We start from the raw sequence: 15,647 nt of genomic DNA on the forward strand, positions 1-15,647 counted from the left end.
CCACTAGGGGATAGGCAATTCCGCATTGCGTGCAGTGTATTGAAACATATATGATTAGTGAGCTTAAGATAAAAGATCCCTTAGGAGACACTGATCGTAATTTGATAGGATTTATCCTTCAGTTTGAAGGAGAGAAGATACTAAAGTCAAATATGTAAATATTCCAGTGGAGGAAAGGGAATTACAGAGGCATGTGAGGAGCTGGCGAAAGTTGATTGGAAGGCGGACACTGTCATTGATGACAGCAGAGCAGCAATGGCTAGAATTTCTGGGGACAATTTGGAAGGCACAGGATAGGTAGATCCCAAAACTGAAGTTTTCTAAAGGGAGGATGTGACAACCATGGTTGACAGGGAAGTTAAGGGCAGTATAAAAGGAAAAGACAGGGCATATAATGGAGCAAAAATTAATGGGAAGTTAGAAGATTGGGAAGCTTTTAAAAACCAATAGAAGACAACTTAAAAAAAAACTATAAGGAGAGAAAAGATGAAATATGCGCTTAAGCTAGCCAATAATATTAAAGAGGATACCAAAAGTTTTGACAGATACACAAGAAGTAAAAGGAGTGAGAATGAATATCGGACTGCAGGAAAATGACACTGGAGAGCTAGCAGTGGGGACAAAGAAATGGCGGACAAACTTGAGAAGTATTTTGCATCAGTCAGTCTTCGCTGAAAGACACTAGTAGTATGTCAGAAATACGGGAGTGTCAGGGGATAGAAGTGAGTGTAGTTGCTATGAATAAGGAGAAGGTGCTTGGGAAAGTGAATGTGCTTGGACTACGCCTCAGGGTTCTGAACGAGGTAGCTGAGGAGATTGTGGATGTATTAATCTTTCAATAATCACTAGTTTCTGGAATGGTTCTAAACGAATGGAAAGGAAATCTTGCCTGACAGATCTGTTGGAATTCTTTGAGGAAATACAGGTAGGACAGACAAAGGAGAGTCGGGAGATATTCTTTATTTTGATTTTCAGAAGGCCTTTGACAAGGTGCTGCACATGAGGATGCTTAATAAGATAAAAGCCCATGGTATTACAGGAAAGATACTAGCATGGATAGAAGTTTGGCAGGAGGCAAAGAGTGGGAATAAAGGGAGTCTTTTCTGGTTGGTTGCCGGTGACTAGTGGTGTTCCACAGAGGTCGGTGTTGGGGCTGCTTTCCACATTATATGTTAGTGATTTTGATAATGGAATTGATGGCTTTGTGGCTAAGTTTTGCAGATATATGAAGATAGGTGGAGGCACAGGTAGTATTGAGGAAGCAGGGAGTCTGCAGAAAGACTTGGTTTGGGAGCTTTGGTAATACAGTGGCAGATGGAATATAGTGTAGACAAGTGTATGGTCATGCACTTTGGTGGAAGGATTAAAGGCAGAGACTGTTTTCTATAGAGAGAAAACTCAAAAGTCAGAGTGCAAAGGGACTCAAAAGTCCTTGTTCAGGATTTACTAAAGGTTAACTTCCAGGTTGTGTCAGTGGTAAGAAAGGCAATACATTTCAAGAGGACTAGAATGTAAGAGCAAGGATGTAATGCTGAAGCTTTATAAGGCATTAGACAAACTGCACAGAGTATTGTAAGCAGTTTTGGGCCTCTTATCTAAAAAGTGTGCTAGCATTGAAGAGGCTCCAGAGGAGGTTCACGAGAATGATCGTGGGAATGAAAGGGTTAACACGTGACTGGCATTTGATGGATCTGGGCCTGTACTCGCTGGAATTTAGAAGAATGAGGGGGGGATCTCATTGAAATCTATAAATTGTTGAAAGGCCTAAGTAGAGTAGAGTGAATGTTTCATGTAATGGGTAAGTTTAGGACCAGAGGGAACAACCTCAAAATGAAGGAAAGTCCATTCAGAACAAAGATGAGGAATTTCTTTAGGCAGGTGGTGGTGATTCTGTGGAAGTGATTGTGATTGCCACAGAAGGCTGTGGAGGCCAGGTCATTGAGGATGTTTAAAGTGAAAGTTGATAGGCTCTTGATTAGTCAAAGTGTCAAAGGTTGTGGGGTGAAGGCAGGAGAATGGAGATGAGAGGGATAGTAAATCAAGCATGATGGAATTTCAGAGTAGACTTGATGGGCCAAATGGCTTAATTCTGCTCCTTTGTCTTATGAGTCAATTTGCATAAAAGGAGATAAAATGACGTAGATAAATCCATAATTATTCCTAGATCATTGACTTTAAGATTTAATGCTACACATGACAAGTTTTTCTGAAACTTGCTAGATTTTTTGGAACTGCATTATAATACATGAGAAATACCCTTTAGTCTTTGCAGTTTAATTCTTCAGGAGATTTTATGTGCATTTGTTGCAAACACATGAAATGAGTTATGCAAGCATTTGTGAGTAGAATTCATTTAATACTGTCTAAAATTGAATTATATCTTTGAACATTTGCTAACAGTTAACTGCAGTCCATGATTCCTACTGTTCTGTAGCATACTGCATGGTTATAGGACAGAAAATGGTAAGTGCAGGATCAGACCCATCAGCCCACAGTGTCTGTGCTGAATACAATGCCAAATTAAATTCAATCTCTTCTGCCTGTGCACAATCTGTATTCCTCCATTCCTAAAAGCCTCTAAATGCCACTATCTTATTTGCCTCTGCCTCAATTTCTGATAAACTGTTCCATCTGCCCACCATTCTTGTTTTTAAAACATCTTGACCCATACATCTTCAAAACCCTGCTAAGAATTTTAAATGATGTTCTCCTAAATTTTAACATGTCTACTCTGGGGGGAATAAGATTTGTGACTGTCTACCCTGTCAGTGCCTTTCATAAATTTATTAACTTCTGTCAGATCTCCACATATCAGATGTGGACTAACCTAACAGTAGCTGTTCTCAATTAACTCTTAATTCCAGTCTATTAATGTCAAAATTTGCCCTCTTCAAATTTAGTACTTTCTTGCAAGGTCCAGACTAGTCATTATTCATAACTATCCTGGAAGTTAAGTTGTGATCATGGTTCCCACATGTCCACTGTTTCCAACTGACAGGCCAAATCACCTGGCCAGGCTCTTTTCTCAAAACAAGATCTAGCATAGTCCCTCCTCTATCAGTTCTATCCATGTACTGTTTCAGGAAACACTCTCAGATGCCTTCAAGAAATTCTGCCCCATCTTGTACCAAGGAAGTCCCAATCAATATGAGGGAAACTGAAGTCACCCACTATGACAACTCCGTTGCTTTTACATCTTTCTATAATCTGTCTCTATATGTTCCTTCATCTCCCAGAGGCTATTGTGGGGGGTTGGGGGGAAGGCATGAGTCTATAGTACAACCCATCAGAGTGATTTCACCTATATTTGAGCCCTACCTATATTGCCTTAATGTATTAGCCTTTTCATATATTCTCTGACTGCAGTTGTGACATTCACTGATTATTGATGCAACTCTTCCACCTCTATTAAATCCCTCTCCATCGTGTTTAAAGCATTTAAATCTGAAAATATTGAGATGCCAATCCAATCTCACTTGCAAACAAGTCACAGTAATGGTTGCTGATTCAGGCTTTAAGTTCATCTGCCTTACCCAGTCTTCTTGAATTGAAATAAACACACTTCAGACCATCAGTCCCACTATTTATATTGAACAATCCTTTTGTTCAGACTCGCTTGGCATGGCATCTACTTTGTTCTCAGCCCCTCTGTTCACTGCCTTGATGTTTCCCATCTCTGTGCCTTTCTAGTTTAAACCCTGCCAAGTAGTACAAGCAAACTACCTTGCTAAAATATTGGTTCACCTTCAGCTGAGATGCAGCCCCTTCCTCTTATACACCTCCTCCATTTATCTGAACCCTGGCCTCCTGCACTAGCTCCCGAGCTGCAAATTGAATTGAACAATTTTCCAATTTCTTGCTTCGCTAGCATGTGGCAAGGGTAGTAATCCTGTGATTACAATCCTCAGGATTACAGGATGTGGGGAGACCTGTGCACAGTGGAGTGGTGGAGGTTGGGTTTGAAGGGATTCAATAGATCTTGAACATTTGGGTGGTACTGTAGTATAGTAGTTAGCATTATGCTATTACAGTGCCAGGGACTGGGTTCAATTCCGCCATTGTCTGTAGGGGCTTTCCTCCGAGTGCTCCGGCTTCCTCCCACATTCCAAAGATGTACAGATTAGTAGTTTAATTTGTCACAGGGGTGTGATTGGACAGAGTGGGCTGTTGGGCAGGAAGGGCCTGTTGCTGTGCTGCATCTCCCAACGGTTAAAAAAATGAACCTGACCGAACTCTCCAGGATAACAGCAGAACCTTCTAGTTGTAGGGGACTTCATTTGTTCAAATTAGACTTGGATATTTTCAGGTATTGCTGTTAGTCTTTTGTATGCCGCTTTAAAACATTCTCATCAGAACATGGCAATATACTCATGCGATTTTAAATTTGAATGATAAATTCTTGTGTTGAACAGTTTGAGCATGCAAGCATTATCCTGTGTTATAAATTCTTGAATTTTGCCTAACTCCATGCATTGTGACTGAGGTTATGCCACAGGATTTCAGGGATTATGGAAAATAGATTGTACTTTAATTTTCTAAAAGGTTAAGTGCCTTACTATGCATTCAGCAGATGAGAGCCACGAGGAAGGGCTGAAGCAAGTTAAGCCAGTAGTTGTACCTGCCTTAGATGGGCTTTTACCCAAGGCACCGTTTATCTCACAGCCACTGGTAAGTAACCTGGATTATTTTTTTATTTTTTTTAAAATTTTTTTTTATTAGTTTTTCAAAACATTTTACAAAATTAAAAACCCCAAATCCCAATGAGGAGCATTAATACAGTGCAAGATTAAGCATACAATAACAATATGCTACAAAGGAAGAGAATTTAACAAAAAACCACCTACCGTAGATTCCGGACTACAGAGCGCACCTGATTAAAAGCCGCTGGCTCTAATTTTAGAAATAAAATCAATTTTTTAATTGTACAGGCCGCACCGGATTTTAGGCCGCACCGGATTTTCGGCCGCAGGTGTCCCACGTTGTAATATGAGATATTTACACAGAAAGATATTACACGTGAGGATTTTTTAACTTTTAATTAAATCCATATGGTAACAAAAACAAATACATATTGCAAATGCTTTTTTTCGAACCGTGCCCGTAACGCGGCTACTTTTAAATATATGTTGCGTATACTTCTTTACTGAACAACATTCCAATATCTCCTAACGACTGGTAAAAAATATATATACTGCAGCCTACCAGGAAAAGTTATTGATCGCCTTTAACTTAAAAGCAGCGTTCGCTCAGATCCAAAGCCGCTCGCGTAATGCGCTCCCTCCCTCCGTCCCGTTTTATCGCAAACTGGCATTTTTCCCACAAGACGCGGCGAAACCGGGTGTGACGTCATAGCATCCCGAGATGTAGTACAGAAAACAAATATAGTTAAAACTCTTCTAACTTTAACTAGAAAATGAATTACTAAGCGAAAATATTATAAACTAAATAACTGCCATAAGGCAGCACAATGCTTCGAGTGTTTTCCATGTTGATGAGGGTGAGTACAAATGACTGATTTACAATAATTTAATTGTGAAAGTGCGCTTGATTTATCGTACAATTTCATTGGACCTCTGTGAACTACTCATCAATTTTATTGGTCTACTGTTATGAGGCAAAATGTTTACGAGGCGGCATGAAAAAAATCATGTATTAGCCGCTCCGTTTTAAAGGCCGCAAAGTTCAAAGCTGTTCAAAATGTGGGAAAAAAGTAGCGGCTTAAAATCCGGAATCTACAGTAAATTAAAGACAAGTGAGCTTAGTGTCCTCCCCAAGCCCCACAACACAAGAAAAAAAAACAACAACTCCAGACCAACCACCACACAGTATAAAGAGTATAAGTCCGGACAGTCAAACTCCCAGACTGTGAATACACTTAGTAACAGAGGATAATAATGCCTACTACCAGAAAAAAAAGGGAGCTGAAAGCAAGGGACCGAAAAGAAGAAAAAAAAAAGAAAAACCCTAGTCAGGAGGAAGGTTATGAAAGTACTCGATAAAAGGTCCCCAGACCTTATGGAACTTTAGATCCGAATTAAGAACTGAATAATGAATTTTTTCGAGGCCCAATCAGGCCATAATGTCGTTAAGCCATTGCGCATGAGTGGGCGGGGCAGCATCTCTCCATCTAAGGAGGATCAAGCGTCTCGCCAGGAGAGAGGCAAAGGATAGTATTCGGCATTTGGTCGGACCCAGACATAAATCTGTCTTGCCCCAAAAACCGAACAGAGCAATTAAGGGGTTAGGTTCTAGGTGCTGATTCAGAATACCCGATATGAATAGCTAAGGCAGATTTAGTAGGTGATCTGGTAACAGAGGACGATTGGTCCAGTTTAGGATCCAACCAACAGTTGAAGTCACCACCCAGTATACGAGAGTATGAGTTTAAGTCTGGAAGTGAGGAAAAAAACCGTTCAAAAAAGTTAACATCATCAAAGTTGGGGGCATACAGGTTTGCTAGTGTAACTTTAGTGTTATATAGTTTACCAGAAACAATAATAAAACGGCCATTTGTATCAGATATTTTATTATGGAGTTCAAAAGGAATATTTGAGTTAATAAGAATGGAAACTGCCCTAGCTTTAGCGGCAAAGGATGAATGAAAATGCTGACCCGCCCACTTTGACAGAAGCCGGGAGTTATCAGAACAACGAATATGAGTTTCTTGGAGGAAAGCAATGTCAGCTTTGAGTTGTTTAATATGTGAGAATACCTTCCTCCTTTTAACAGGGTGGTTCAATCCCTTTACATTCCAGCTCACGAATTTAAGTGCACTAGCCATTATCAATTACTAATGCATAAAAGGCAGCAGGCATATAAAAAGTCAAGCAATGCAACAGCAGTCTGGGAGCAGAGATGTAAACATAGATTCGTAAGGTCAAAGTATAAACATGTCCTAAACAATAAAAAGATGTTGGAACTGGAAAATCCACCCCACCCGCACAACCCAAAACTAGACGGCTACCAAAACAAGTAGCTAGCTCTACCAAAAAAATTAACCCAAATACAACTTCCAGATCTGTGTCATTAACAACAGTTCCGTATAAATACTATAGCAAATAATAACTAGTTTATGCACTAGAAAACATAACTACAGATTAGAACACCTTCTGCAGAAATATAAAACTTAATACAGAGGAAATTGGAAGAAAACCAAAACTAACCTACCCGCGAAAAATTATAGAAGAATAAAGTAAGAGAAAAGGGAAAAAAAAGGTAAGGAGGAAAAAGAAAAAAGAGGAAGGGGAAAATTATAAATTCAAGACGAGTATTTATCAACCGTTTACAGAGAAGGGAGAAAAAAATTCATAGATTAGAAAAAAAGGGTGAAGAAAAGAAAAAGATAAAATAAATAAATATTTAAAACAAAGGGAAAATGAATCAGCAGTTGAACTGTGACCCGACAAACAGGGAGGCCTTCACTAAAGACTTCGAACCTCCAAAACAAGTTAGAGTTAGTTGTAGAACTCTGTAGGTAAAGTTATACAAGAATAAAAATAGATTACACACACACCAAATCCCGGGAGAGATTGTCAGCAGCCCTTAAAGTTTCAATGAATAATGTCTGAGTGATTCAAGTGAATTCCGAGTCCAAAGAAAGTAATTTTACTACGAGGAGTACTTATCCACCATTTTAGGAGGTCCGATCAGATTCCGAAGATGACTGGATAGCCGGAAGACTTGCCACAAACGCTTCAGCTTCCTTCGCTGATTTGAACCACTTGAATTTCCCAGTATTAAGCTTGATTCGTAGATCAGCAAGGTTACGAAGGGAAGGTTTAAAACCATGATCAAAAAGCACTTTCATTACGCCTTTAAACTCAGCGCGCATCTTTAAGGTCTGGAGTGCAAAATCTTCCACAAAGCGAATGGTTGTATCCTTGAAAGGAAGCGACCCCCTGCGACGCGCCTGTACATTCAGACTGTGTTTTACCTGGTATTGATGGAAACACAAGATTACTGGTCACGGGCGGGAGCCCAGAATTCCGGGGGGAACGTAGACTCTGTGTGCCCGTTCGAGCTCAGGCGGCTTCGGAAGCAAATCTTTCCCGAATAACTCACAGAGAAACTCGGCGAAAAACTTCACGGTTGATCCCTTTTCAGTCGCCTCTGGTAATCCCAGAATTCTGAGGTTGCAGCGTCTGCTACAATTTTCGAGATCCACCATTTTGGAAAGAAGTTTATTAGATTTTTCCTCTAAGCTGGAACAGAGAGTCTCCAAGTATCGAACACGACTCTCTAAACCTTCAGAAGTCGAATCGATGCGAGATAAGTGTTCAGCATATTTGTCCACTTTATCGTTGATCCGATCCAGTTTGTCTTCTGTTTGAAAGCGGTTTTAAATACCTTTAAGATTTCGTCTCGGAGCTTTCCAAGCGCAACCAGCGTCTCGTCCGATGGGGTCATTGTTTCTTTTCTCCCGGATTTAGAACTCTTGCTAGACATTGTAAGTTAGATATATTCACAGGCAAGTAAGAGATACCGAAATAATTCCTAACTAAGGTTTAAAAAATGAAGACATTTAGTGCAAAGATAGCGACAGTAACGGAACAAAAGTTCGGAGCAGCTAAGCAATCGCCATCTTACCAGAAGTCAGTAACCTGGATTATATCCAATGCTATTAGCTACTTGTGGTTGGTTTTGACTAAAGCAAGTCAATGAATCATTTAAAGAACATTTCTAATGGTTAAATCATAGCAAATTAACCTTGGCTCTTGGTATCTATATTCCATCTGTTATTTTGCAGCTTAGTGAAGAAAGAAATGTAATAATTTTGTTTTGGGGAATAGTCATTTTTTTGGTCATTAATTATATAATCTTTCATTTTAATTCTAAGGTATTTTTCCCCTGTCTATTTGTTGATTTTTTTTTTCAAAAGTAACCCATGTAATTATATTCTTGCATTAATGTTAAAATAAATCATATTTCAATCACCTTTGCTAATAAAATGCACCTGGTTTACTGGAGATACAAGAGACTGCAGATGTCTTACTGTTTTGTGAGAAAGATGGGAGAAGAGTCTTTTATCCAATATCTAACACCATTTGGTTAGAAATGTGCCTTCAGTGCTAATGTGTAATTTATAAATCTACTTTGGTAAATAATAGACATTGAAATTGAATGTTAATGCTTTGAAATCGTTATGTAAATTCCTATCATTTAAACCAGCTGCTCTTTCCAGTTAGAACACAAAATGAGTGAGAAGGATTAACAAAATGGTAAATACTATTTGACCAATTATTCAAAAAGATCAGTGTGAAAGATCAAACCACAGGTAAAAATCAGTAATTCAGGTTGGATGCTACCTTCTGTTATACCTCTGTCCAAATATTATCCAGTATAACCAGTGCTACTTATTTCAAGAGAACAATATGCACTTGCTGCATTTTCATTCCTTTGAGCAGATATATAATTTTACAGTTATGATTTATTTGAAATTGTGTGCCTGTTCCATACTGAAGAGTTGGGCCTACAAAGATTGCAACACAGCCATTCCTTGAATATAGAAATGTCAGTTTTCAAATATTATTCATAACTTTTCCTAGCTCTTCGTGGCATTGCAAATCTATGTAATCACAAGCTACTCTCATTTTTAGACTGGTAAAAGTTGTTTTATGTTCTCAGCAGGATTTGTCAGATCCCCAAGAAACAATACAATTTTTTTTCATAAAAATGTAGAATTATTTTGCTCTATCTTCAACCAACTCCTAGGTTTGTTTTAATCCAGAAACTCAAAGGACCAAATTTGAATAAGCGTGGGCCCCCATTTTTACAAAATCGATTGTCAAAGAAAGGAAAAAAGGAAAGTAAAATAAGGAAGGAAGATAATGAAGCTGAAGCTGTTCCTGACGACAAGGATAAAGAACAGAATAAGATCAGGTACTTGATATGTGATACTGGACATTTTAATGTTTAACACAGCATTTACACATTAGAAAACATAGTTGGTTTTTCTCTGAAACCTCTGCTTTGAATTTCATGGTGAAAGATCCTTTAGTGGTTTTTAATTTGAAAAGCTGATAAATGTTTATTTCAGCGAATATGCCACTTGACATTCAGGCCTAAGCTGTGGATAAATGACCAGTTAACTTCCTCTTGTGTCATATTGCCTTTGCTTTAATTGATGGTCTATATCCTATTTCCCAGCATGCTGTTCCATCACTGCAGTAACTTCCTTTTCATATCCAGCCCGACTGTCTCTGCCCTTGCTTCACGCTGCCAATCTCATGGTTGTAATTCTGGCAGAATAGGATGTCAGCATCTCAATATCTGGCCTTTCAAAGGTAGACGACGATTTTGTAATTTTACACCGTCTTCAGAATCAAGTTTATTATGACGCGCATGTTTTATGAAATTTGTTAATTTAACAGCGGCAGTTCAATGAAATGCATGATAATATAGAAAAAAATATATAACTAAGTAAATCAATTATGGTAAGTATATATGTATATTGGATATATGATGATAATATATTTTTTTTAAATGTGAGGTAGTGTTCGTGAGTTCAATGTCCATTTAGGCAGAGGGGAAGAAGCTGTTCTTAAATTGCTGAGTGTGTGCCTTCAGGCTTCTGTACCTCCTTACTGCTGGTAACTGAGAAGAGGGCATGTCCTGGGTGATGGGTGCCTTTCTGAGACACCACACATTTTGACTAATTTTACAACTTTCAGTAGTTTCTTTCAGTCCTGTGCAGCAGCTCCCAATACCAAATTGTGATGCAGCCTGTCAGAATGCTCTCCACGCTACATCTATAGAAATTTCAATATTTTAGTTGACAAACCAAATCTTTTGGAACTCTTTTGCACATTGTTTATTACTTCTCTGACAATAAGTAGTAACTGTTAGCAGCTTCCTGGCCCTACTTGTAGTCCTTCATCCAGCTTTCTGGCGGAGTTCTCCAATCTCCACTGTTCTTAAAGCTGCCACTTCTTAAATTTAATAGCCATTCAATACCTTCAAAAAAATACTTGTGCAAGTCTGAGTTCTTGCAAGACTTGGCTATTTGAGCTAATTTTACATTAATTTTTACACTAACTTTTCTCTGCTGTGTCTCTATTCTCTCTTTTTCCCCATGCTCTCTGTTCACTCCGTCTTCCTTTCTGGTCATATCCAAGGTTCCACCTCAGCAGCCTGAACTCTACAAGACATTAATGGGTTAGATGTTACTGGATGTCCCTTGCTTATTAACTCAAAACTAGACTTGGGAAGTCTTAATTATTTGCAGTGGACTCACTCATTCTGAGGTACAAATGTCACTTGTCTGTAAATGCTATTTATTTCAACTGATGTGAAGGTGGAGTGATAATTGAATTAGTGTGCCATATATGCATTCAAAAGAGAGATCAATTTAATTAAAGGACAATGGGGAATGTTTTTGTATTTTTCAGAAGGGCGCTTTTGAGAATATATGGGGCTTCAGTAACATTCATTGCTGCTGTTATAAGCATAGGGTGTGTCAGGTATATTATAACTGGTTGGCAGCTATGTTCTTCTAGTTCAAAACCAGGAAGGTCATGCTGACTTTAATGTGCTTGTTGAACCATGTACTTATTAACATTAGTTTAAATTTCTTTATACGTAATTCTCCAAGACTTTTTAAAAGCATCTCAGTTTCCATTTGCCCTTCAGCGAGCAAGGGAGCTGTCACTTGTATTCCAAGAAGTTTTTAAATTGGCGAACTGGCAAGAAAGTAAACACAAATTGATGAATGATTTTCTTTCCTGAACAGTAAAGCTACTCAGCTGTATTGCCCAGTCTTGTGGTTTAGTATTGTTTCTAGCTTTTCAGAACTGTGAAATCATCCTGTCCTCCAGTTTTGCAAACTTCAAATTTGAAATATATTTGGCCTTATCAACTGTTGTTTTGTTAATTTTTTCTCAATTGCTATTTCAAACTTGATACTTCCTTGCTCTCGGGATCTATTAAATTTATCACTTGGAAAGATATTTGGTTATCTGCTCGTACAAATCATTATTTCATTTTGGTATGCTTCCACTTTCCCGTTTTTGGAAGCTGCTGCATTTTGCCAGCTGAGACTATCATCCTTTCCATTGTGAAAACTTGTAGCTTTCCTTTCTTTTCTCCAAAAGCCTGCTGTAGTGTTCTTGAACTTGGAAGAATGGGCGCATGAAGGCTGTGTTTCGGAGATCTCTCTATTCCTGCCAAAAGTAACAGACTGAAGTTCAACGTGCATTGGTACTTGAGGGGAATTTTTTGGCATGTAACAAATGGAGGAAAAGAGAGTTCCTTGTTTCAAAATAGTGATTTCAGTCATGATTTCTTAAAAAAAACTAAATATGCAAACTGTAAGACCAGATGATAATTCTTTCTTCAGTATAAATCTATCTTTCCTTCATTGTCCCTTTCTGGTGTTGGAGGTAAATTGTCTTTAATGGACTCTGGAAACATAAAATGTGAAATCTCTTAATACAATTTAGAAACAAGTTGCACAAATCTTTAAGATGAGAAAATCCAGATTCTGGAAATCCAAGCAACACACCCAAAATGCTGGAGGATCTCAGCAGGCTAAGGAGCATCGAAGGAAAAAATAAACAGTTGATGTTTTAGGCTGAGACCCTTCATCACACTTTTGTTTATTTTTTTCGATAGATACTGCCTGGCTTCTGAGTTCCTCCAGCTTTTTGTGCGTGTTTCACAAATCATTGGTTCTGGTAAACTTGGTGTTTTATGTGCAGTCTAGTCAATACAATAAAGGAAGGATGTGATTATGCCTGAAGTTTCTGAAAAGATTCATAGCACTTTTGCCTGGATTAGAGGGCTTGAATTAGACTAGGAATGAAGTGAAGAAAGCCAAGTGGTAACCTTATTGAGATGTATAAAGTAATGAAGGGCGTAGATAATCTGGATAGCAAGTTTATTTTGCCAGAATGAGTGAATCTAAAGCAGAGGTGATCAGTTTCTATGAGAAGGGAAATAACCATAGGTGGTGGTTATATGAAATAAGCTGCCAGAGGAGGTGGTAGAGGTGGGTACAATTACGACATCTGAAGGTTATTTGGACAGGTACATGAATAGGGAAAGTTTAAAAAGATTTGTGCCAAACTCAGGGAGATGGGACTAGCTTAGGGAGGCATCTTATTAGACATGGACATGTTGGGACAGAGGGACTTGCATCTGTGCTGTACAATCTGGATCTTAGAACACTAGGATATTTTTGGCCAAAACATCAGAATCAAGATTTTGGGCATTCTGAAGATGGGAATCATTGGCCAAGAGATCTTTACCTGTTGCAACAAGTAAACTGTGGTCAGCGGTGAGCAGTTCACCGAGCAGCTAATGTAAAGGTTGGCAATTAATGCAAAAATATTAATTTGAATTCAAGGTCAAATTAAGTGAAATATAAGTTGTACAAATAATTTTTTTTCTATGAAATGTCTGCTGTTATGCTCTTCTAGCTCAATGTATTTCTCAAGGTACTGTTTTTTTCTTCTCTTTCCACTTTCAGGATCAGGTTTAGTATTTCTGACATGTCATGGAATTTGTCGTTTTGTGGCGCAGTACAGTGCAAGAAAAAATAAAAATGACTACAAATTAAAATAAGTAGTACAAGTAGCGACCATTCAAAACTGTAACGGCAGATTTATTTACCATATTTTCAGCAGTAAATCTCCAATAATTTTGCACTTTGCTACTGGACTACATCCTAACATGATATAAATTACTTTTATTTAGAAGTTACAGTATGATAACTTTTACAGTGAATCAGTAATTGGAACTTGGGGTCCCCTAGGTTGTTGGAAGGGAGTGTGAGAAACATTGCTGAGCTATTGGGATCTCTGATGGTGGGATTACCTGAGCTTTACTGTAAAAGCAAACCATTGATGGAGACTTTTTCTTAAGCAGACCCTTTGGAGAGAGGGTGACTTGATTTCTTTCTGATTGTGGATTCTGAGCCTTTAATTGAGGCCACGGTGGGGTCTCTTCCAGGAGGACAATTACCTTGTCACGATTTGGAGGCTTGCGTGCATCAGTGACCTGGAGCTATACATGAGCTACATTGGCTGGAGTCAGCACTCTATACTTTGGCTCTTTGTAGGGCAGGGGTGTCAAACTCATTTTAGGTCACAGGCCAGATTGAGCAAAATGCAGCTTCATGCGGGCCGGATCAGTTGGACGCGTGCGAACGCAGCTTTCGTTGCCTCCGTTTTTTCAGCCTGCTCTCATGTGTCTCAGTCTCTGCTATAACTACAAAGTATTTCACTTTACAAATTCCGTTTCTTATGAAGAAGACTGCCGAGCAAGACTGCCGAATAAACACTAAAAACCCTGAAAACCTGGTACCTGAATAAACTCAGCATTAGCCATATCATACGCCATAGGCGCTTCGATTACTGGGGCCAGCTTTAATAGTAATTAGATATTATCTTGCGGGCCAAAGATAATTGCACCGCGGGCCGGATTTGGCCTGCGGGCCTTGAGTTTGACATATATGTTGTAGGGTCACCTATGCTGAACAGGTCAAAAGGTAAAGGATAGACCACAAGTGGTCCACCGGTCCTTCAGATTCGGAGGTTCAGCTCAGGGCCAACAACCCTGATTGGTAAGACAAAACTGTTACAGAAACTACAGTGAAGAATCCTTCTACATCTGAGTGCAATGGTATTCCTGAGTCTCTACCTAGGACTTGCATGACTAATAGTTGTGAAAACTGAGAGGAAGCTACTGACATGATGAGGAAAGCTATGAACATCTCCAGAGAAGTAGGACCTTCATTGCTGCTTAACAGGCAGTTATATATAGTACCTATGAAAGGATTCACCTGCTCCTTGGAAGTTTTTATATTAAGACTGAGGAAAGTCTATCTCCCACCCCCATCCTCATCGCATTCTACAGGGGTTGTATTGAGAGCATCCTGAGCAGCTGCATCACTGCCTGGTTGGGAAATTGCACCATCTCGGATCGCAAGACCCTGCAACAGATAGTGAAGTCAGCTGAGAAGATCATCGGGTCTCTCTTCCAGCCATTACGGACATTTACACTACACGCTGCATCCGCAAGGCAAGCAGCGTTATGAAGGACCCCATGCACCCCTCATACAAACTCTTCTCCCTCCTGCCATCTGGGAAAAGGCACCGAAGCATTTGGGCTCTCACGACCAGCGTATGTAACACTTTCTTCCCCCAAGCCATCAGACTCCTCAATACCCAGGACCTGGACTGACACCAACTTACTGCCCTCTACTGTGCCTATCGTCCATTATTTATTGTAATGCCTGCACTGTTTTGTGCACTTTATGCAGTCCTGGGTAGGTCTGTAGACTAGTGTAGTTTCTTTTTTTCTGTGTTGTTTTCACGTAGTTCAGTGTAGTTTTTGTACTGTTTCATGTAGCACCATGGTCCTGAAAAACATTGTCTCGTTTTTACTGTGTACTGTACCAGCAGTTATGGTCGAAATGACGATAAAAAGTGACTTGTCTTGACTTTTGTTGTTTTACAACATTAAATCCACTGTGATTCAATCTGGCTTTTCTGATCAACAGAAAAGGCTTTCATGTCTAAGCGAAAACAAATTTCTACAAATTGGTCTAAATTTATTACAATTATTAAACACAAAATAATTGATTGCATGATTACTCACCCCCTTCAAGTCAGTATTTAGTAGATGCACCTTTGGTAGCAAGGACAGCC

At 39.1% G+C, this 15,647-nt stretch overlaps 1 protein-coding gene across 3 annotated transcripts in view; it reads left to right on the top strand.

Moving 5' to 3' along the window:
- LOC140730961 (endoplasmic reticulum mannosyl-oligosaccharide 1,2-alpha-mannosidase-like) overlaps positions 1–15,647 on the top strand; it is an 83,592-nt gene that overhangs the window by 16,793 nt on the left and 51,152 nt on the right. For 2 of the 3 annotated variants that reach the window (XM_073052072.1, XM_073052073.1), the window contains exons 5-6: positions 4,568–4,668; positions 9,728–9,879. In XM_073052072.1, coding sequence (XP_072908173.1) covers positions 4,568–4,668; positions 9,728–9,879 — 253 coding nt within the window. The remainder of the gene's footprint in view (positions 1–4,567; positions 4,669–9,727; positions 9,880–15,647) is intronic. The other variant, XM_073052074.1, reaches the window with a different exon arrangement.

Source organism: Hemitrygon akajei, chromosome 7, assembly GCF_048418815.1.
Source record: "Hemitrygon akajei chromosome 7, sHemAka1.3, whole genome shotgun sequence".
NCBI lineage: Eukaryota > Metazoa > Chordata > Chondrichthyes > Myliobatiformes > Dasyatidae > Hemitrygon > Hemitrygon akajei.